This window comes from Bos mutus, unplaced genomic scaffold (assembly GCF_027580195.1).
Source record: "Bos mutus isolate GX-2022 unplaced genomic scaffold, NWIPB_WYAK_1.1 CTG205, whole genome shotgun sequence".
Classification (NCBI taxonomy): Eukaryota; Metazoa; Chordata; class Mammalia; order Artiodactyla; family Bovidae; genus Bos; species Bos mutus.
The window spans coordinates 132,463-156,655 of NW_027219506.1; the positions used below are offsets into that span (position 1 = coordinate 132,463).

The 24,193-nt window shown below is 41.7% G+C and overlaps 1 protein-coding gene across 1 annotated transcript in view; it reads left to right on the forward strand.

Annotated features, from left to right (window-relative positions):
* Nucleotides 1–4,952: 4,952 nt before the first annotated feature.
* The window catches only part of SLC9A7 (solute carrier family 9 member A7), a 186,022-nt gene continuing 166,781 nt past the window's right edge, over nt 4,953–24,193 (forward strand). Inside the window, exon 1 of the mRNA XM_005898185.2 lies at nt 4,953–5,405. Within this exon, the coding sequence (XP_005898247.2) occupies nt 5,090–5,405 (316 nt within the window). The 5' untranslated portion in view covers nt 4,953–5,089. The remainder of the gene's footprint in view (nt 5,406–24,193) is intronic.

The following is a 24,193-nucleotide window of genomic DNA, read 5'->3' on the forward strand; positions in this document are numbered from 1 at the left end:
GAAACAACCTGGTGTACTTCCCTATTTTCTCTGAATATTAGGAGATGTATTTCCTGCTCTTTCCACCGTGCCCCCTACTGGGTTTTGGGCTGCTTTCAGTCCAGTTCATGGCTACTGGAGGGAAAAAATGGTAAAGTCACTACTAATCATTTCACTTTGAATTCTGTTTTTTTTCCTCAACTTGCTTGGTACGATGTATTTTTTTTTAACAGTTCTTGAATAGCTGCTCTATGCACTCTGTTCAGGTCTTATAGTTTCACTCAGTGGGAGATAATGGGTTGAGTGTGATTATTCTGTGTTAACTGGAATCAGAACCCTTGTATAATCATACCCCTTGTATACATTAGTTTTCATATATAAATATGTATAGATAATGAAGTGTTTTCTTTGGTATATATTTGTGAATAGTTGGTGCTATTCTTTTCATACTCTACCTGAGGCAACCACTTTATACTATAAATACTTTTCCGGTTATGAATACTTTTTTTGGTGGGGGGGGGCTCGCACCATGCAACATGTAGGATCTCAGTTCCCAAACAGGGGTCAAACCTGCATCCCCTGCAGTAGAAGCATGGAATCTTAATCACTGGACTACCAGGGAAGTCCCTGGTTATCTATTGCTGTGGAAGAAATCACCTTTAAACTTAGTAGCTTAAGATAACACAAATCATGTTATTATCATAGATTAAAGCATTGATTAGGCTTAGCTAGATGATTCTTCCTTGGGGAGGGTCTCTCATATATTTATAGTAAAATGGTGGCTGAGGATAAAATAATCAGAAGGCTCACTCATTCATGTGTGTGGCATTTGGTCTGGGAACACTCAAAAAGCTAGGGCTTCAGTTGTATTCATCTCTACTGCTGTGTGGTCTCTCCATGGTTTCTCCAGCATGAAAACATCAAGATAGATTTCTTTTAAAAAAAATTTCCAGCTTTATTGAGATATGATTGATATATAACACTGTGTAAGTCATGTATGGATGTGAGAGTTGGACTGTGAAGAAGGCTGAGCGCCAAAGAATTGATGCTTTTGAACTGTGGTGTTGGAGAAGACTCTTGAGAGTCCCTTGGACTGCAAGGAGATCCAACCAGTCCATTCTGAAAGAGATCAGCCCTGGGATTTCTTTGGAAGGACTGATGCTAAAGCTGAAACTCTAGTACTTTGGCCACCTGATGCGAAGAGTTGACTCATTGGAAAAGACTCTGATGCTGGGAGGGATTGGGGGCAGGAGGAGAAGGGGACGACAGAGGATGAGATGGCTGGATGGCATCACTGACTCGATGGACGTGAGTCTGAGTGAACTCTGGGAGTTGGTGATGGACAGGGAGGCCTGGTGTGCTGCGATTCATGGAGTCGCAAAGAGTCGGACACGACTGACTGAACTGAACTGAAGTTTAAGGAATATGACATGTTGATTTGATATATATTGCAATATGATCACCACTGTACCACTAGCTAATATCTCCATCCTGTCACATAAGTACCCCTTCTTTTCTGTGGTGAAAACATTTAAGCTCTACTCTCTTAGCAACTTTCAAGTATATGGTACAGTATTATTATCTATGATCACCATGCTGTACATTAGATTCTCAGAACTTGTTCATCTTATAACTGGAAGTTTACACTCTCTGACCAACATCTCTCCATCTCTTCGATGTCCCCAGTCCCTGGTAACCAGCACTCTACTCTGTTCTATCAATTTGGCTTTTTTAGATTCTACATATAAGTAAGATCATACAGTATTTGTTTTTCTCTTGACTTATTTCACTTAGCATAATGCCCTCAAATTTCATCCATGTTGTTGCAAATGGCAGGATTTCTTCTTCTTTCTCATGGCTGAATAACATGGTATATATATTGCAATATATATATATATATATATATATATATATATATCACATCTTCTTTATCCATTCATCTGTTGATACTTAGGTTGTTTCCATATCTCTGCATTGTGTGTAATGCTGCAATGAACATGGGGCTGCAGGTATCTTGTCAAGACCTGATCTCAATTTCTTTGAATATATACCCAGAAGTGGGATTGCTGGATCATATGATAACCCTATTTTTAGTTTTTTGAGGACTCTTCAAACTGTTTTCCATAGTGGCTTCACCACCATAGACATGGTGGAATTTACATCCCCACTAACTGCACAAAGGTTCCCTTTTCTCCACATCTTCACAAGCATTTGTTATTCTTGCCTTTTTGATAATAGCCATTCTGACAGGTGGTGATATCTCATTATGGTCCAGATTTCTTACATGGAAGCTCAGGGCTCCAAAGTGAGTGCAGAGCAAGAGTGTAAGAGTGAGCTAGGCAGGAACCAGATTGCCTTTTATGACGTAACTTTCCAAGTTTCAAACTTCTGTTCTTTGAGGTGGTTGTAAGGGTCTACCAAGGTTCAAGAGTGAACATAGATGCCATCTCTTAATGGGGGAGTGGAAAGGTTCTGGAAAAATATGTGAGATTGGAAACATGGTTTCTGGCACTTTTAGACAATATAATCAGTTGTAAATACTATGAAATCTGTACTTTTAAGGTACATCCTAAGTTGTTCTCAGTGTGAATTACAGAGAGAAGCTCTTTCCTTGACTTTTGGGAATCTATGAGGTTGAATATCAAAGTTTAGGATCAGTATGGCCAATTTTCAGCAAAATGGATTTTAGTGAGTCTCTAGAAATTAGATCAAGTTTTCCCATTGGTTAGCTTTCTCAAGTGTTTGCAATTTCATTGGGAACTTCCATGAAACTTCAAGGTATATGGACTTTGTAGAGGTTGTGTGACAGGCTGGAGGAATATGGAAAGATGTTAGCTAAAATCTAGACTAAGAGATTCTCTTGCTGCAAAGAAGGTACTAAACAGGCTTGGCAGAGGGACTTGAAGGGGAATCAGGAAATCTGCAGTGCTCCAAATATCTTTCCTACCTGATGCCATCTCTGCCCTTATTACTCTTTTTAGTTAAGCTTTGCTTTCTTCAATGAATCCTCATAAAAATGCAAACTCCTCTGGGAGAAAAAAATACAGAAAGTTGGCATAGATTTCCGAGTGCTTCAGCAAACACTTATGAGCACAGAGCTAGGCACTGGGAATTCAGTGATTCATTAATTCCATCTCTCTTTCCTTCTTTGACCAGGCGAATAAGGTGGATTGAAAAATTCTAGTTCCTGAGGATTTGTTCCAAGAGGCTTTATCATTCAGAGTTCACTTTATGAATTTTTTTTTTTTTTTTTGACGGAGCTGGGCCTGGTCTTAAGGATCATCAAAAACTCCCTGGGCTATCAGGAGGTCAACATAAAACGGCCACCAAGGTAATTCCACCTCATTTATTGTCACCTTGCTTATTTAACTTATATGCAGAGTACATCATTCAAAATGGATGAAACACAAGCTGGAATCAAGATTGCTGGGAGAAATATCAATAACCTCAGATATGCAGATGACACCACCCTTATGGCAGAAAGCGAAGAGGAACTGAAGAGCCTTTTGATGAAAGTGAAAGAGGAGAGTGAAAAAGCTGACTTTAAAACTCAACATTCAAAAAAACGAAGATCAAGGCATCCAGTCTCATTATTTCATGGCAAATAGATGGGGAGACAACGGAAACAGTGACAGACTTTATTTTCTTTGGCTCCAAAATCACTGCAGATGATGTCTGAAGCCATGAAATTAAAAGACACTTGCTCCTTGGAAGAAAAGCTATGACCAACCTAGACAGCATATTAAAAAGCAGAGACATTACCTTGGCAACAAAGGTCCATAGTCAAAGCTATGGTTTTTCCAGTAGTCACATATGGATGTGAGATTTGGACCATAAAGAAGGCTGAGAGGCAAAGAATTGATGTTTTTGAACTGTGGTGTTGGAGAAGACTCTTGAGAGTCCCCTGAACAGCAAGGAGATCCAACCAGTAATCCTCAAGGAAATCAGTCCTGAATATTCATTGGAAGGACTGATGCTAAAGCTGAAACTCCAGTACTTCAGCCACCTGATGCCAACAACTGACTCATTGGAAAAGACCCTGGTGCTGGGAAAGATTAAAGGCAGAAGGAGAAGGGGGTAACAGAGGATGAGCTGGTTGGATGGCATCACTGACTTGATGGACGTGAGTTTGAGCAAGCTCCCGGAGTTGGTGATGGACCGGAAGCCTGGTGTGCTGCAGTCCATGGGGTCGCAAAGAGTCAGACATGACTGAGCCACTGAACTGACTGAACCACCTGCTGCTCATCTGCCCAGAAGGGCAAGTGTCCAGTTCCTTTTGGTTCAATCTGCTTCCCTGAGGGTTAGTTCCACAGTGCAGAAAAAGAAGTCCCTCTACTTGCCAAGTGATGAGGGTGCTATTTTTAACACTGCTCCCTCATTTTAATCCCTTATTGGTTCTCACTTTGGGTCAGGCTAAAGCAGAGGTTTGTTTGAATTAAGCCTGACGGATTCTGGGAAGCCCGGAATGCTGGAAGTCACTCTGAGAGATGCGGGAAGAGAGGTGTACGGGGGTACCTTGGCTTCAAGGTTCCTGGGCTCCTCCAGAACGCCACTTTTACTGGGCCCAGAGCGGCTATACACTGGCCGGGGATCAAACACTTCGAGTGGCCCCAGACACAGGAATTGAGACCGCACATCCAAGATGCTCTTGCCAGGCACGGGCGACCTCTGGCGTCCCATTTACGAAGCGCGGCGGCGAGTGCCCAGAAAGCGGGCCCGCGAGCGCAGATGGCCTGGCCAGGTACCCCGGCACCGAGGGAGGAGCGCAGTGAGGAGAGGGGCCCTCGGCTCGGCCCGGGGGCTAAAGGGCGACAGGCGACCTCGCTGGAGGGAGGAAGGGCGGCGGGACGGGGTTGGGGAGAGCCCCCCCCCCACCCCCACGCGGCGCGGCGGGGGGCCGGACAGGTACGCGGGCGGGGGGCGGTGCTTGGGGATCCTGCGCACTGCGTGCGCCCCTCCCCCAGCGCGTCCCCGGTCCCTGCCCGGCGCGAGCTGGAGGAGGAGCTGCAGCGGCCGCGGCTACTCGGGCAGGTCGGTGGCGCCAGGGGAAGCTGCCGACGGCGCGGGCTGCCGGTCCCAGCGTGCAGGAGGCGCGGGCGGCGCTGGGGCCATGGAGCCTGGTGACGCGGCGCGCCTCGGCCCGGGGCGGGCGGCCCGGGCGCTGCCACCGCGGCTGCTGCTGATGCTGCTGCTGGGTCGGGGGCTGCGCGGGGCGGCCGCGGCCTCCTCCTATGGGGCGGCGGCTGAGGACAGCAGCGCCATGGAGGAGCTCGCCACGGAGAAGGAGGCAGAGGAGAGCCACCGGCAGGACAGCGTGAGCCTGCTCACCTTCATCCTGCTGCTCACGCTCACCATCCTCACCATCTGGCTTTTCAAGCACCGCCGGGTTCGCTTCCTGCACGAGACCGGGCTGGCCATGATCTACGGTGAGCACACCCTGCACCCTCGCCCACCGTCCCCTACTCCCTTCGGGCACCCGGGCTGCTGTGCTTCTCCCCACCCCTTCCCCTCCCCGCGCCGCCTTGTGCTCCCCCTTCACTTGCCGACGTGTTTCGTTTCTTTTCCGTTTCCCGCTGAGACGGTCTCGGCTCCCAAGGTCAACTGTCTGCATTTTCCGGCTCCCTATTACCATGAAAATGAATTCCACCTCATTTCGACGTTTCTTCCCGGGGGAACCAGGAAAATGAAAGGCACCGGGGTGGTCTGGTTCAGTCCAATCGGTTCTGTTTCAGCTTCGCACCCCACCCCTCGCACCCCCACCCCCAGCCCCAGTTCAGCTCCACAGGATGTGTGTGCCGGAGCAGGAGGGGGTGACCTCCTAGGGATCGCTCTGCCCTAGGAGGCAGCCCACCGTGAGGGTGGGTAAGAGCTGACGGGGCTTGGTGGATGCCACATCAATGGGCAACCTGGGTGGGCGCCCAGTTCTGACATCTGTGTTCCCGGATGTCTTGTAAATAAAGTCGGAGCTTGAAGCCCTGTGAAAGGTGAGCGTGGTCCAAGACCTACGGTGATGTACCGCCATGGCGGGCCTAGTCGGGAAGATGGGCACGCCTCCCACCCTTGTGTCCAAGTGGGAAGTTATACCCACTTGCTTTCTTTAAGAGAAGAGGAGCTTTTGCATTCCTCCGATTGTAACAAGGACGCTGCTTTGAAGATACGTTTAAGGCTGTATGAAGAGGAAAAGTAGTGGTTTTAATTCTGGAGTCAGCCTTCTTTTGTTGTGAAAGATGGACTATGCCATCATCCTTTTTTGAGTTTAATGGCACATGGTGTATTACATACACAAGGGTCAGCACAGATCTTGGCGTCACTGCATGGATGTCAGCCACAATCTGAATCATCCCTCTTCCCCTGCCATGCCACCCCCTCCACCCTCACACCTGCCCACCATGACATGACTTCAAACGGGAACCATGTATTCTCCTTTTGAATTTAATTCAGTGGAGTTAAGGCCCAGGTTGGCATCCTCATGTGAAATAGATGAGTCCACTTAATGACTGTTCCCAGTAGGAAACATTTGACTTCATCAGTTATACTGGAGGGATCTCTCCACTCAATTTCCATTCAGGATTCTGTGATAGAGAATGGAAAGTGAAAACGTTAATCTTTAATGTGACAGTTACCCTTGGCCCTGGGCCTTACTTACTCATGGTGCTTGATTGTTGACAGCCCTGGCTCATGGTCACCAAGGTTATGAAGTGCTCTCCAGGAGCCCTCTAGGTTTTAAAGAGACCTGGCCTAAACAGATCTTGAATTGAAGCAGGACCAGGTCTAAAACTGAGTTTAGTTATTGCAAATTACAGATGTGAACAAAAAACCTGGCCATTCTTGAGGTTTGTGGTTTGTATCAATCTGTGACAAATGACTGATGCCCAGGCTAAAGCAGGTAAGCTCGAAGGTTTCCTGAGCTGATAGCAGAGTGGGGAGTTGAAACATGTCATTTCAGGCGGTTGACTCTGAGCAAATGAGCATTGCCTTTAGCCATAAAAATATTTTTATTTTATAGCTCCTAGATCCAATTCATTAAAGTACAGTGTGAAATACTTTTAGAAGGTAGATTGGACGGGCTCATAAATATATGCTCCAAGTGCATGGAAAATGAGATTTAAAAATATATTTTCTGAGGAGTACTCCATGTTCTTAGGAGCTCAGTCACCTTTATCTTAAGGCTTGAAAACAACAATAGAATTTTCCGTTGTGGATATGTACTTTTTGAACTCATCTCAATCTCTTAGTCATTGGGATTGTGCTACCAGTGTACTGTTTCACTTTGTGTTACGGAAATCTGGTTTAATTGATGATGTTCAGAAAAGGCAACATCCTGTCATAGCATTCTCTGTAATTTTCTTCTGTGTCTTTGGCTTTTAGTGTTACTGTGAAATGCAGTAAGAAATTTGTTTGTCAATGTGTGATGTCCTAGGTTCTGCCAAATATTAATATTTTGATGTGGATTGCCTATAACTGAGAGAAAATATTTCTTTTTCTCTAAGAGATATTTAGTCTTCTGTTTTAAGTTCCACACCCCAAGCCCCAAATCTGGGTTCTGATGTCATTTGATTAGCAAACTAATATATATATATATATATATATATATATATATATATATACACACACACTTAGGGATAGGAATTCTGATTTTAAAAAATTCAATATGAAAATCTTTGAATACTTAAGTTAATGCAGTGCGAATACTTAAGTGAATGCAGTGCAGATTTCAGGACTTCTCTTTCTCAGTAGAAAGACATCAGATTTCATTTCTTGATATCAGTAGAGGAAGTGAGTGTCCTCTGAGCAATAAAGGGCAAAATGATCTAAGGAAACATTTGTTAAGTATCTGCTGTGTACTGGGTGCCCAAGTAAATTTATGGAGATAACCAATTTAACTTTTAAATGTTGGTAGGTTTTCACGAGTGAAAGAGTTCAACTGTGAATTTCAAAAGTTTTACCTTGAAATGAAAAAAATCTAATTCCTGGCACTTTAAAAAATACTTAAGTGGTACTTTGAGAGGAAAAGCTTTAATATTTAAAATAAATTGTGGTGTGTGTGTGTGTGTATATATATATATATATATAAACAATGTGTTAATATATGGTAATATATTAAATTGTGATAATATGTGTATTTGCTGGTATAGTCATAAAATATCTCTAGGAGGATATGCAATAGCCTAACACCATTGGTTTCCTTGTAGGGGAGGAAGAAGGTAGGTGGAACGTAGGGGTGGGAGGGAAGACATCACTTTATATACTTTTGTGGTTTTTTTTTTTTTTGGACTTTGGAAGTGGAATCACCTAATAGCATGTCCATGCTTCCATTCTGTGGCATTCTTGTGGCATTTTAAGATACTCCTCAAATCATCCAGTTTGATGCCCACTACTCCCTATTTAAATCAAATTGCTATTAATTTTCTGTGACTTTTCAGTTGTCAGCTGTACCCGTGGAACTTTCTCGGAGCCCTGGGTCTGGAATGGAGACATAACTGGGAAAGGGAGGAGGTTTTCCCTCTTTTTCCTTTCTCCTTTTATCTCATTGTCTCCAAAGAAGAGTTGATGTACTTTAGGAGTGGTGTGCACAGATAGATCCCAAAGGACCTAAGGACTGTAAGAGACAGGCTGTGAATACTTAGCATTTAAATGGAAAGGAATTCTACCACCCACCAAGGGACTGTTAGAAGCACTCCTCCTCCCTGACCACTGGTCCAGGCAGCTACCAGGGAAGGTGACCATAGACTGGACTCTCCAGGGACCTTAAAGGGAGCTGCCCCCAACCGCGCCAGACCCTGTGATGAGGGCTGCAGGGCAGCGGCTAAGGCGCTCGCCTGGCATCAGTCAAACCTGTTTTGTCAGTGCAGGGAGCTCCTGGCTGTCTGGCTCTGTACGTGATTAAGTGCCATCCTAAAGTTACCAAGCCCCTCGTGTTTGTGCAGCAGAAATAGCAAGTGTTTGAAGAGGGAAGGTGGCATAAACAGACTGTGTCAGTTAATTGTGGTTCTCTCTCGTGTGTAGTTCCACTTTCCCCATAATGTTTTTGTGACAGCTGATATGGGTCCAAAATATCTAACTTCGTCATGCTAGCCTACCACCTGCTTCTCACTTGCCCCTCCTCCACACCTATCATCTTTTCAAGTATGTGTTGGTCAGAACCTTCCAGGTTCCATGGACTGTGGGCTCGTTGTTGTTTTGCTGGTGCTGGATTGCTAAGCACAGGCTGAGGGAGGGTTCATAGGCAAAGTCTGAAAGGGGAAATTATGGCTTTTTGCAGTAGTGTGAAATTAACATTTGAGCTTGTGAGCAAACATTTCAGAACCACACTCTTCCTGGTTAATTGGGAAGCTCTGTATAGTCTCAGTTTGGTACCAGATGCCCTGAGTTCAAATGCTGGCCCTCTTACTTGTAAAGCTGTGCAATACTGGGCAAGCTCTCTGAACCTTAGTTTCCTTTTTTCAAAAATGGAGACAGTGTCACTCACCTCACAGAATTTTTGTTATTGTGATATTGTAAAGGTCAAGTGCAGTGTGTCTGCTACTTACTTGGTAAATATTAGTTCTCATTTTCAATTTAGACTTGTGATTATTTGGCCAGCATTGCTACTTGGGTAGAGTCCTGCTGTAATTTTAAAAGGCATTAGGATACAGTTAGTGCGAGTGATGAGAATTGTCATTTTCTTTTTTAAAAAAATTATTTACTTTTTAATTGAAGGATAATTGCTTTGCAGAATTTGTTGTTTTCCGTCAAATATCAACATGAATCAGCCATAGGTATACATTATAATTTTTTGTGGGCCATTTGTTAATACTTAGAAAAGAATTTATAAGGTAGCTGTTCTACTTTTTTATCCAGCAGTCTCCATTCTTGGGCTTTATTTTTTAGAAATAATCACATTAGTGTGTTACATTATATAGATGATAATATTCATTGCAGCAGGAACAAGTTGCAATACTCATTAAGAAGGAACTGGTTAAACTACAGCATATTCCCACTAAGGAATACTGTTCAGTTGGGAAAAAGGTGTTTTGAGATGTCCTTTTAAGGCAGCTCACTTAGTGTTGTGGAAAAAACAAGGCACAAAGCAGTATGTATAGCATTTCATTTATTTTTTTTAAGTCCTGTGATATAAATACATAAACATGATATATATGCATTTACATATAACATGTGTGCATCTCTGGAAAGAGGCACAAACTTTGACAGTGGGATCAGTTGTTGGGAGGGAGGAAAGGGAGATGTTACTTTTCCTTTTATACTCTTCTGAATGGCCTGAACTTTCTATAACACTGACCATTACTTTTACAATTGAAACATTTAAAAAATAAAGCAAACAACTTTTTTATAGCAAAAAATGCATTAGAAACAGATCAGTTATGTGGTTAGGTAGCATTTGTTACTTAAAAGTTATAAATGGAAGTAAAATGTATCTTAAAGTTAGGAAAATGATATTTCCTGAAAGCATTTCTTAGAGCCTTTTTGGAATGATGTAATTAGAAATCACCATTTCACAACCCCCAAAGACAATTAACTTTGGCAAGGATTTTCAATGAATTCCAGAGCCATAGGTGAGAGGTTGTGGGGAACATGGTACTTGCATGTTGTTGAATATCACACCACAGATTACTTATCTATCACAAAGGAAAAAAGGTGCCTTTACAGTAGAGAGGTCTGGCAGTCAGCACTTATAACCAAGTCATCAAATTTATCCTTGGTCCTCATGGAACTGTCCAATATTATGTGCCTCCTGTTGTGTTACAAGAGGAAGCAGACAGCTTTACCTGTGTAGTATTCATCCTTTAGATGCTTCATCTGAATCTAATGGAGGTTTTAGGAGCATCTTCCAGTTGATAGGAAATATAGGGGATAGGGAAATAAGTTATAAAATACCGTGTGAAAACAGACATATCCAAAATATGGGACAATCTGTAAGACAGTTGTCCTGGTTTCTTCCAAAAGTCTGTCTATGTCAGGGGAAGCAGAAAGGCAGGATAAGTGACTGAATTGTGTTCTCTCAAAAATTCATATGTTGAAGTCCCATTCCCCAGTGTGATGGTCTTTGGAGGTGGGATCTTTGGGAGTAAATTAGGTTTAGAAGGGGTCATGAAGGTGGAGTCTCCATGATAGGATCGGTGCCCTTATAAGAAGAGGAGACCAGATTTTCTCACTCTTCTACCATGTGAGGATAAACCATCTGTTACTCTCATTAAACTCTATGTGACACTGTGAAACTCTAACAGTAGGTTTCATGAAATGGTTAGGCTTGCATGACTTGAGAATCTGTAACTTCCTTTTCATTTCAGTGTTTTGGTTTGACTTTCAGATTCACATGTCTTTTGAAAAACTGCCTCTGTTCACTTAGAAGGGCATATATGTTAGGAGACTTTTCTCTTTTGGTTAAAGCTTGCTCCCTCTCTTTTAATCAATGTAGATATCTGTATTAGGGTAATGCTAGCTGTTATAATAGACCAACCCCAAATTTCCATGGCCTAACTTGAAAAAACTTCATTTTTTTCTCATGCAGTGGTCCAGTGCAGGGATCTGGCAGGTGGGTCTCCATGTAGTGGTGATTCAGGGACCAGGCGCCTTCCATTTTGTGGCTTATCTGTCCCTTGGGCCGTTGGAATCCTCCCCCTCCAGCCCATGAAGGAAGGACAGAGAAGAAGATCATAAGGGGAAGACTTACATACTAAACCTGGAAGTAGTGCACATTGCTTTGCTGTTTCTGTTGGCCAGAATTTGGTCACGAGGCCACATTGAACTGGAAGGGAGGCAGGAAGATGTAGTCTAGTTGGAGTAAGAGGAACAGGTTTGGAAAGCAGCTAGCCAATCTCTGCTTAAGTATTTGATTAATACGTTGTCATATGTAATCCAGAAAAGAAACGTAGTAAGATTTTCATGCATTTTTGTTGTTGGTTGTTGATAAAGTAAATTTTCAAGTGATCCAGTTTGAAAAGGGCATTCATCTCGAGTTGTATTAAGTTGCTTCAATGAACCTATCAGCATCGCCTGGAGAGCTTGTTAAAAATGGCAGGTCTGGCCCCAGACTGATTGAGAATGTCTCAGTGAGGCCCAGAAATCTGTCATTCAATGCATTACCAGGGATTTTAAATACTGAAATTTGAAACTCACTGCTACAGAATATTTGTTTTGATCCTTTAAATTCATTCACTACACTGCTTGTAATTAAATAAATGTGGTAAAAAATAGCACCTGTTTATTGAATACCTGCTATCATGGTCAAGCACCATATTATTTTGCATAGTTTAAGCCATATAACCTTAACAGAAAATGTAATGAAGACTGTATTTATTTATTCAAGGAATTTATTCAAGGAATAAATAAATTTATTCAAGGAATAAATTGAAAGTTAGGTTTAGTACCTCATTTGTTTAGGGTCACACATTTGAGATTGGTAAATGGGGATCTATTGAAGGATAGGATCAATAGGTTGAGGATGTATTTGGCTAGGATAGAGGGGAACCTGGATTCTGCCCTGATCACCTGCTTCCAGGAGGTCATTGAGGGAAATTCATGCCCAGAGTATAAAACAAAGCAAAGTAACCCTTTATTATTAGCTGGGGCTTTGGCTCCAAACTCCAGTGTACAGCTGCAAGGGGTGAGGTTGGCCAGTTTATAAGAATCCCTTTTCCTATGCTAGATTGGCCTTGGGCCCTTGAATCCAAGTGAAGCCAAGATACCTGCTCATTTGTATTCCAAAGACCACATTCCAGGTGTTACTCTGTTGCTATGTGTTATGGACTGAATGTCTGTGCCCCTCAAAAATCCTATGTTGAAATCCTAATTCCCAGGGTGATGATGGTAATGGGATGTTTGGCCTTTAGGAAGTAATTAGGTTGAAGGTGGAGCCCCTCATGAATGGGATTGGTGCCCTTAAAAAGAGGCCCCAGAGAACTGTCCATCCTGTGAGGGTGCAACAGGAAGTTGGCAGCGTGCAACTTGGAAGAGGACTCTCACCAGGACTGGAACATGCCTGTACCCTGGTTTTGGATTTCCAGCCTCCAGGACTGGGAGAGAGAAATTTCTCTGGTTTATAGGCTGCACAGCCTGTGGTACTTTGTTACGGCAGCCTGAACTAAGACAGTATGACAGAAGGCTTCCAGTGTTACGGGGCAAAATAGTCAAACAATGATCAGAGTGGCTGCTCTAGGCCTTCTCAGGTGGGAGCAGTTGCCTAAAAGTATTCTCATTTCTACACATCACTATCACAGAGGTGGGGAGGCAAATTGAACTGGGTCTGTCACACTCTTGGGTCTCTCTGCTCTTACTGTGCTAGTTGTCACAGACATATCAGTCTCCTGGAGAGAGTTTCCAAAATACGTTAGAAAGAAACCCAGTGCAGGCCGGAGTGTCTTTTGTTTGCTGCTGTCTCTGTCCCTAGAACAGTTGTAACACATAGTAGGTGCTATGGCAACATTTATTTAATGGATTCTACCTTGTCTAACAAAAAGATGCTATAACACTGCTTAGCACTAAAGATCCTTGAAGTTCTTGTGCCTCAGATTTACGCTGAGAAGGAAACTTTTGTGAAAACATCTGCTTGAATCACAGAGAACTGTTTAAGGAAGGAGAATGAAGGGATAGGTGAATAGATATTTGCAGAAAATTGTATATTTAGCTGATAAGCCACATGGTTTTTTTTCTTATTTCTTGTGGTAAAATATGTATAACATGAAGTTTGTCATTTTAATTATTTTAGCTGTATAATTCACTAACATTTGTAACATTTATAAAATTGTGTGGCAATCACCACTATTTCCAAAATGTTTTCATTTCTCCAAACAGAAACCTTATACTCATTTAAGCAGTAATGCCCCATTCCTCCCTCCTCCTAACCTCTGATAACCTTTAAGCTACTTTCTGTCTTAATGAATTTGCCTATTCTAGAAATTTCATATAAGTGTATTCATACAATATTTGGTCTGATTTTTTTCACTTAGAATAATAATTTCAAGGTTCATCCATGTTGTAGTAGGTATATGAACTTTATTCCTTTCTGTGGCTGATTAGTATCCCATTTTAAATATACACTATATTTTGTTTATTCATTCATCAGTTTAGGGACACTTGGGTTGTTTCTACCTTTTGGCAACTGGTGGTATAATGCTACTATGAACATTTGTATACAAGTGTCTGTTTGAATCCCTATTTTCAATTCTTTTGAGTATATACCTATAAGTAGAATTGCTGGGTCATAAGGTAATTATATGGGTAACTGTTTGAGGAACTACCAAACTGTTTTCCAAAGTAGCTGCAAAATTTTACACTTCCACTACAGTGCACGAGGGTTCCAATATCACTGCATCCTCTCCAATACTTTTTTTAAAAATAGTCACCCTAGGGACTTCCTTGGATAAAGAAATGGCACCCTACTCCAGTACTCTTGCCTGGAAAATGCCATGGATGGAGGAGCCTGGTAGGCTACAGTCCATGAGGTCGCTAAGAGTTGGACATGACTGAGCAACTTCACTTTGACTTTTCACATTCATACATTGGAGAAGGAAATGACAACCCACTCCAGTATTCTTGCCTGGAGAATCCCAGAGATGGGGGAGCCTGGTGGGCTGCCGTCTATGGGGTCGCACAGAGTCGGACACGACTGAGGTGCCTTAGCAGCAGCAGAAGCAGGGACTTCCTTAATGGTCCAGTGGCTGAGACTCTGCACTCTCAATGCAGGGGGCCTGGGTTTGATCCCTGATCAGGAAGCTGGATCTCACATGCCACAACTAAGACATGGTGCAGCCAAATAAATAAATATTAAAAAAAAAGACAGTCACCCTAGTTGTTGTGAAGTGTTAGTTTATTATGGGTTTGATTTACACTTCCCAAAGAAAGGCAATGCCAAAGAATGCTCAAACTACTGCACAATTGCACTCATCTCACATGCTAGAAAATAATGCTCAAAATTCTCCAAGCCAGGCTTCAGCAATACGTGAACCGTGAACTTCCTGATGTTCAAGCTGGTTTTAGAAAAGGCAGAGGAAGCAGAGATCAAATTAACAACATCCGCTGGATCATGGAAAAGAAAGAGAGTTCCAGAAAAATATCTATTTCTGCTTTATTGACTATGCCAAAGCCTTTGGCTGTGTGGATCACAATAAACTGTGGAAAATTCTGAAAGAGATGGGAATAGCAGACCACCTGACCTGCCTCTTGAGAAACCTGTATGCAGGTCAGGAAGCAACAGTTAGAACTGGACATGGAACAACAGACTGGTTCCAAATAGGAAAAGGAGTACATCAAGGCTGTATATTGTCACCCTGCTTATTTAACTTCTATGCAGAGTACATCATGAGAAACGCTGGACTGGAAGAAGCACGAGCTGGAATCAAGATTGCCAGAAGAAATATCAATAACCTCAGATATGCAGATGACACCACCCTTATGGCAGAAAGTGAAGAGGAACGAAAAAGCCTCTTGATGAAAGTGAAAGTGGAGAGTGAAAAAGTTGGCTTAAAGCTCAACATTCAGAAAACGAAGATCATGGCATCCAGCCCCATCACTTCATGGGAAACAGATGGGGCAACAGTGGAAACAGTGTCAGACTTTATTTTTGGGGGCTCCAAGGTCACGGCAGATGGTGATTGCAGCTGTGAAATTAAGATGCTTACTCCTTGGAATAAAAGTTATGACCAACCTGATAGCATATTCAAAAGTAGAGACATTACTTTGCCAACAAAGGTCCATCTAGTCAAGGCTATGTTTTTTCCAGTGGTCATGTATGGATATGAGAGTTGGACTGTGAAGAAAGCTGAGCACCCAAGAATTGATGCTTTTAAACTGTGGTGTTGGAGAAGACTCTTGAGAGTCCTTTGGACTGCAAGAAGGTCTAACAAGTCCACCCTAAAGGAGATCAGTCCTGGGTGTTCATTGGAAGGACTGATGCTGAAGCTGAAATTCCAATACTTTGGCCACCTCATGGGAAGAGTTGACTCATTGGAAAATACCCTGATGCTGGGAAGGACTGGGGGCAGGAGGAGAAGGGGATGACAGAGGATGAGATGGCTGGATGGCACACTGACTCGAGGGACATGAGTTTGGGTGAACTCCGGGAGCTGGTGATGGACAGGGAGGCCTGGCGTGCTGCGATTCATGGGGTCGAAAAGAGTCGGACATGACTGAGTGACTGAACTGAACTGAAGGGCTAGAGATGTTGAGCTTTTCACATGCTCATTGGCTGTTTGTTTATCTGTTTGGAGAAGTATTCATTCACACCTCTGCCTGTTTTACAAATTGGGTTATTTTTTGTTGTTGGGTTGTAGGAGTTCTTTGTATATTCCTGATATTATTCTGTTATCAGATATATGGTTTGTAAATGTTTTCTTCTATCCATTGGGTTGCCTTTTCACTCTGTGATAGTGTCCTTTGATGTGCATGGTTTTAATTTTGATTAAGGTCAATTTATATATATTTTTTCTTTTGTTGCTTGTGCTTTGGTATCATATCCAAGAAGAAATCATTGCCAAATCTAATGCCATAAAGCTTTCCTCCTATATTTTCTTCTAAGAGTTTTATATTTTTAGTATTTATTTATTTATTTGCCTGAGCTGCACAGCTTGTAGCATCTAAGTTCCCTAACTAGGGATCAAACCCGACCCTGGCAGTGAAAGGTCTGACTCCTAACCACTAGACTTCTAAGGAATTCCCAGTTTTAGCCTTTAAGTTTAGACTGTTGATCTGTTTTGAGTTAATTTTTATATATGATTTTTAAAAATTTCCTTTTTCAATTGTTCATTACTGGCATATACAAGTAGGACTGAAGTGTTTTTTTTGGGGGGGGAGTGTTGATTTTATACCCTGTAGCTTTGTTGAATTTGTTTTATCATCTCTAACATTTTTTTTTTTTTGGTGTGTATTCTTTAGGGTTTTATATGCAAGGGAAAAAGATGTAATAGGTGGAGTATGAAAGAGTCTAGATATGGGCTTCTAAAGGGGTGGGGTTTCACAGAATAAGCTTCTTCTGGCAAGCAATGGCAACCCACTCCAGTACTCTTGCCTGGAAAATCCCATGGATGGAGCAGCCTGGTAGGCTTTATTCCATGGGGTCGCTCAGTCGAACACAACTGAGTGACTTCACTTTCACTTTTCACTTTCATGCATTGGAGAAGGAAATGGCAACCCACTCCAGTGTTCTTGCCTGGAGAATCCCAGGGACCGCAGAGCCTGGTAGGCTGCTGTCTATGGGGTCGCAGAGTCGGACACAACTGATGTGACTTAGCAGCAGCAGCAGCAGCAAGTAAATGCAACAATGTATGCACAGTGTTTCTGTCTAGCAAACTTGTTCAAGGCTCAGATATTTTTTTAAAATAAGGACTGATTAGGTACTCTTACCAAAATTTCTGGTTCCCAGAAGAAAGCAGGTGTGCTGTATGAATTACATTTGTAGAAACTATCTAGCTGTATTCAGTATTCCAGGCACATGAAACAACCTTATCAATTAGTAGCATGGGGGATATTTTACAAAAGCTCAAATTCTCAGGAACTATTGTATGGGTCAGTCATATAAGCAGGCCTCCTAGAGATAGCAACATCTGGCCTATTATATTAACTTTTTCCTGAAGGGTGGTATCATCTGACTCTTAGCTTTTTGTTCTCCTGAGGCTTCTTCAATTTCATGACACTTTTATTTTTAAAAATCATCTCTTTTTTAGATTTATTAATTTTATTTAAAAATTATCATGAGTAATATTGACTTTTGATGTAGTTTTATGAATTTTATAACATGTATAGATATGTGTAACCACCACCACCACAATTGAGGTGAATATGAATTCCTTCACCCTAAAAAACTCATGCTACCACACTGCTCTGACAGTCACTGACCTGTTCTTCATCACTATTGTTTTGTCTTTCAAATATCAACATAAATGGAGTCCTTCAGTATGTAACCTTTTGGGATTAATTTTTTCACTTACCATAAGGCCCTTGATATTTAGCCATGTCATTGTAAGTATCTGTAATTAGTTCCTTTTTATTGCTGAGTTGGATTTCATTTTATGGATATACCATAGTTTGTTTGCAAATTGAAGGACATTTAGATTGTTTCCAGTTTTTTTTTTTTTTTGTGATCATGAATAGAGCTACTATGAACATTACTGGCTCTCCTGGTGTCTCATTGGTAAAGAATCCGCCTGCAATGCAGGAGATGCAGGTTCAATCCCTCTGTGGGGAAGATTCTCTGGAGGAGGAAATGGCAACCCACGCTAGTATTCTTGCCTGGGAAATCCCAGGGACAGAGGAGCCTGGCGGGCTACAGTTCATGCATTCCATACACTCCATGGGGTTGCAAAGAATCAGACAAGACTGAGCTACTGAGCAAGCATAAACTATGAGCACAGGTTTTTGTGTGAATGTAAGTTTCCATTTTTCTATGATAAATACCCAAGATTGGGATTGATGGGTCATAGGGTAAGCATGTGTTTAGGTTTATAAGAAAATTGCCAAACTGTTTTCTAGAGTAGTTGTACATTCCAACCAGCAATATATAAGTGTTCCAGTTGCTCCACATTCTCTTTAGCACTTAGTATTGTTAGTATTTTTAATTTTACCCATTCAAATAGATGTGTAGTGGTATCTCACTGTGGTTTTAATTTGCATTTTCCTGATGCTTAATATCTTTTCTTGTACTTATTTGTCATTTTTCACATATTCTTTTTGGTGAAGTGACTGTTCAAGTGTTTTGCTCATTTTCTAATTGTATTGTTTTCTTTGAATTTTGAGTTCTTTTTATATTCTGGAATCAAGACCTTTGTTAAATATGTAATATGAAAATGTTCTCTTCTAGTTTGTAGCCTTTTTTCATCTTACAGTGTCTTTTGTATAGCAAATGTTTTTAATTTTGATGCAATCCAGTTTATCAACTTTCCCTTTTTTATTGATTGTGCTTTTGGTGTCATGTCTAAAAATTTTTTCTTTAACCCCAGGTCAGGAGGGTTTTGTTTTCGTCTAAAAGCTTTATGGTTTTGCATTTTGTGCATTTAGATCTGTGATTTATTTGGAGTTATTTTTTGACTAAGATAAGTTTAAGTTGAGGTTTATTTTTTTTTGCATATGGATGTTTCATTGTTGAAAAGGTGATCTTTTCTTCATTGAATTACTTCTGCAACTTTTTCCAAAATCAATTCCCATATATATATATATATATATAGCCATGTCACACAGCTTACGGGATCTTACTTCCTCGACCAGGGATTGAACCCTGGGCCCTAGACAGTGAAAGCACACAGTCTTAACCACTGAATAGCCAGGGAATTCCCTCAACTGCCCATGTTTGTGTGGATGTATTTCTGGACTTCCTCTTGTGTCCCACTGATCTCTGTATCTCGCTTTTTGCCAGTACCATACTATCTTGCTTGCTGCAGCTTTGTAGCGCGTCTTAAAATTGGGTAGTGTGAGTCTTCCATTTGTATTCTTTTGTAGAATTGTTTTGGCTGTTTTATTTCAAATCTTCTGTATTAATGATTTTCTATGTAATTCTATCAATTATTCACAACTTTAGGGCACTTTTATCATGCCCCCCCCAAAACCCTGTAGTCATAATCCTTTCAAATTATTCTTTCTCCTCATAGGCATATGCTGATTTCTTCTGAATACCTGAGGGAGAGACCTCTGGATCTCCAGGATTCTCTCTCTGTTTGGGTCTCCTTTCTGGTACTCAGTCCTATGAACTTTAGCTGCTTTTGTATCCAGAATCCCAGCTTTGTCAGTTTCGGGAGTCAGCTAGACATGTCTCTGTTTCCCCTCCTTGTTTTGTGGCTTGGAAACTCTCTTAAGGCAATAAGCTGGAGCAGTCAAGGACTTACCTTATTACCCGCCCCCATCTCTCAATCACCTCTTCTTCATTGCCTCCTTTCAGTGTCTTGAAAACCATTATCTTGTGTATTTATGTTTGTTTTTGTTTCAGGCATGAAGCTAATTCCAGTCCCTCTTTCTCTGTCTTGTCTCAGAGTGGATGCCTTAATTCCATAAAGGAGTTTTGGTCTTTTTTTTTTTTGGTCATTGTAATCCCCATACACACTCTTTTTGTGTTACTTATATTGAAATCTGGACTTCATGTGTGTATCTGTGTTTTTATACAGCTATGCATTTTTTACTTGAGGATAATTGCTTTACAGTATTGTGTTGGTTTCTGCCATACCTCAACAGCTATTCATTTTTATATACACATGAACACACGTTTAAAACAAGCCTACCATGGATGATCTTATTCTAGTCTAGGAATCTGTTGGCTATTGTACATTTTTACTGCTGAGAGAACCAGGGAAAGAAACAATTGCGTTCATTAACAGAGTAGGCTATGAATGAGCTGGAGTGATTCTCTTCAGTGGTATGAATGAGAAAATTGTCTCTTTTCAATGGCGGTGTTGTACAGAGTGTTTATGATGGTACTGGAGAGAGACAAAGACAAGACGGTAATACTGCAGTGTCACCTGAAAAAAAATGCATGACATGAAAGTTGTGAGTTTTATTTGGGGACCTGAGCCTGGGAGACAGCCTCTCAGATAGTTCTGAGGAACTTCTTCTAAGAGGTGATGGAGAAGCCAGAATATGTATGAACTGGTGGGCAACTGTAGTGGCTAATGGTTTGATCTTTGTAGAACTGGAATGACAGGCAATATTTTTTCTTTACAGTAGTGATTTTTATTCATTGTGGGGATATTTGGTAAAGGGTGGAGCTCTGATGTGGCAGATGAAGTCTCAATCCCAGTCAGAAAAAAAGAGGCAAGTAGTTCAGTAGGAGGCAATTGTGAAACAGGCATTGGAAAAGCTGAGAAGCCAACCAGGGTGCATTGAAGTGACCTAGAGATAAAGCAACAGCAGGAAGCCACTGTCACCCCTGGGGTGGACATAGGGAGAAGGTGGTGTTACCAGAGTCCTGGAGTGAGGTTGCCTAAAATACCCTCGCCTGTTTCCTCTCATCCTCCTGTCTCTCACTGGTGCCATCCATTGGATGAATTTAACTGGAAGCCACTTGGAAGGGGGCCTGGAAATGTAGATTACAGGAGTTTCTCCTTGTTTCCTGTCCCTGGAACATGTAGCAGAACAACAAAGGGTAGAAAATGGATCTGAGGTCACATAAGTCCAGGACTGGTGTGAAGATCCTTCCTCAAACTGAATGTCCATTCTGAAATACAATATTTCTAATACCTAGATATGGCCCAGAAGGGAGGAGGAAAGCTGCATGGTCAAGGGTCCAAGGAGCCAATATTCCTGTCAGCAGTCTGGGGGAAAGGATGCTAGGTGTTGAGGTAAAAGCTGCATTTGCTATGATAATATATGCCTAAAGAATGGGATGAGCTTATTATGATAAATAGTTGTTCACAGTTGAAATGTTAAGTATCTGCATGAAAAGACCCCACAGTAGCTATTTTGTAAGCTTAACTACTGATGCTGTTTGATTGAGTTATTATACATTATTTAAGGAGAGGAAGTGATGGTAAATATGAGGAGAGAAGGAAGGACCCTTATGTTTTTTATTTATTTTTTATTTGGCTTTGCTGTGTTGCTTGTGGGATCTTAGTTCCCCAACCAGGGATTGAACCCAGGCCATGACAGTGAAACCGCTGAGTCCTGACCACTGGACCAACAGGGAATTCCTGGAAGGACCCTTTTTGTAGTGTAAATAACATTATAATTTAATGCATATGTTATTAATCTTTGTAAGCAAAATGGTAGATATTTCTGTAACAATGTCTTTTTGTTTTTTAATCACAGGGGCTACATTAACAGTGATACCCTAGCATCTCTAAGCCCTTTATTGATGAGTTCAGCCAGGGAAACTGTGCCTATGGAGGGTACTAATCTCTGAGTTCATGTTTTAGAGTGATATCTCTTTAATTTCTACAATTCAGTTAACTAGGAACATTCCTAGTTACAGTTGGGTTTCTGTAAAAGAGGACATCTCCAGGGGAGTGAGTCAGTTAAGCACCTGCTGTATTCTCAGTCTCCACCACTGGTATGGAGGGCCTGGTTAAGCCCTGCAAATGACACAAGGTCAATGATATAGGTTTGAGTTTAGTCTACCTCAAAAGGCCAAATGGACATCAAACATTTTGTATGTTACAGGAACATATAAGTTGGTGAAAACAAGTTTTTTTTTTTTTCTTTTTGCCTTACTGCACGGCTTGTAGGAATCTTAGTTCCCTGACCAGGGATTGAACCCACACCCTTGGCAGTAAAAGAACAGACTCCTAACCATTGGACTGCCAGAGAATTGCCAACAATTGAAATTATTGTAACCCAGGCAGGTATATCAGTTATTTGAAACTGATCAGAATCCTTAATTAGATATCAACACTTTCACTTCAGTTCAGTTGCTCAGTCGTGTCCGACTCTTTGCAGCCACATGAAATCACAGCACGCCAGGCCAACCTGTCCATCACCATCTCCCAGAGTTCACTCCAACTCACGTCCATCGAGTCGGTGATGCCATCCAGCCATCTCATCCTCTGTCTTCCCCTCTTCCTCCTGCGCCCAATCCCTCCCAGCATCAGACTTTTTTTCCAATGAGTCAACTCTTCGCATGAAGTGGCCAAAGTACTGGAGTTTCAGCTTCAGCATCATTCCCTCCAAAGAAATCCCAGGGCTGATCTTCAGAATGAACTGGTTGGATCTCCTTGCAGTCCAAGGGACTCTCAAGAGTCTTCTCCAACACCACAGTTCAAAAGCATCAATTCTTTGGCGCTCAGCTTTCTTCACAGTCCAACTCTCACATCCATACATGACCACTGGAAAAACCATAGTCTTGACTAGATGGACCTTTTTGGCAAAGTAATATCTCTGCTTTTCAATATGGTATCAGGTTGGTCATAACTTTCCTTCTAAGGAGTAAGTGTCATTTAATTTCATGGCTGCAATCACCATCTGCCGTGACCTTGGAGCCCCCAAAAATAAAGTCTGACACTGTTTCCACTGTTTCCCCATCTATTTCCCATTAAGTGATGGGACCAGATGCCATGATCTTCGTTTTCTGAATGTTGAGCTTTAAGGCAACTTTTCACTCTCTTCTTTCACTCTCATCAAGAGGCTTTTGAGTTCCTCTTCACTTTCTGCCATAAGGGTGGTGTCATCTGCATATCTGAGGTTTTTTATATTTCTCCCAGCAGTCTTGATTCCAGCTTGTGTTTCTTCCAGCCCAGCGTTTCTCATGATGTACTTTGCATATAAGTTAAATAAGTAGGGTGACAATATACAGCCTTGACCTACTCCTTTTCCTATTTGGAACCAGTCTGTTGTTCCATGTTCAGTTCTAATTGTTGCTTCCTGACCTGCATACAGGTTTCTCAAGAGGCAGGTCAGGTGGTCTGGTGTTCCCATCTCTTGAAGAATTGTCCACAGTTTATTGTGATCCACACAGTCAAAGGCTTTGGCATAGTCAATAAAGCAGAAATAGATGTTTTTCTGGAACTCTCTTGCTTTTTTGATGATCCAGCGGATGTTGGCAATTTGATCTCTGGTTCCTCTGCCTTTTCTAAAACCAGCTTGAACATCTGGAAGTTCACAGTTCGTGTATTGCAGAAGCCTGGCTTGGAGAATTTTAGCATTACTTTACTAGCGTGTAAGATGAGTGCAATTGTGCGGTAGTTTGAGCGTTCTTTGGCACTGCCTTTCTTTGGAATTGGAATAAAAACTGACCTTTTCCAGTCCTGTGGCCACTGCTGAGTTTTCCAAATTTGCTGGCATATTGAGTGCAGTGCTTTCACAGCATCATCTTTCAGGATTTGAAAGAGCTCAGCTGGAATTCCATCACCTCCACTAGCTTTGTTTGTAGTGATGCTTTCTAAGGCCCACTTGACTTCACATTCCAGGATGTCTGGCTCTAGGTGAGTGATTACACCATATTGTGATTATCTGGGTTGTGAAGCTCTTTTTTATACAGTTCTTCTGTGTATTCTTGCCACCTCTTCTTAATATCTTCTGCTTCTGTTAGTTCCGTACCATTTCTGTCCTTTATCGAGCCCATCTTTGCATGAAATGTTCCCTTGGTATCTCTAATTTTCTTGAAGAGATCTCTAGTCTTTGCCATTCTGTTGTTTTCCTCTATTTCTTTGCATTTTCAGATGCTTATATCTTTCCTTTTCTCCTTTGCTTTTTGCTTCTCTTCTTTTCACAGCTATTTGTAAGGCCTTCCCAGACAGCCATTTTGCTTTTTTGCATTTCTTTTCCATAGGGATGGTCTTGATCCCTGTCTCCTGTACAATGTCATGAA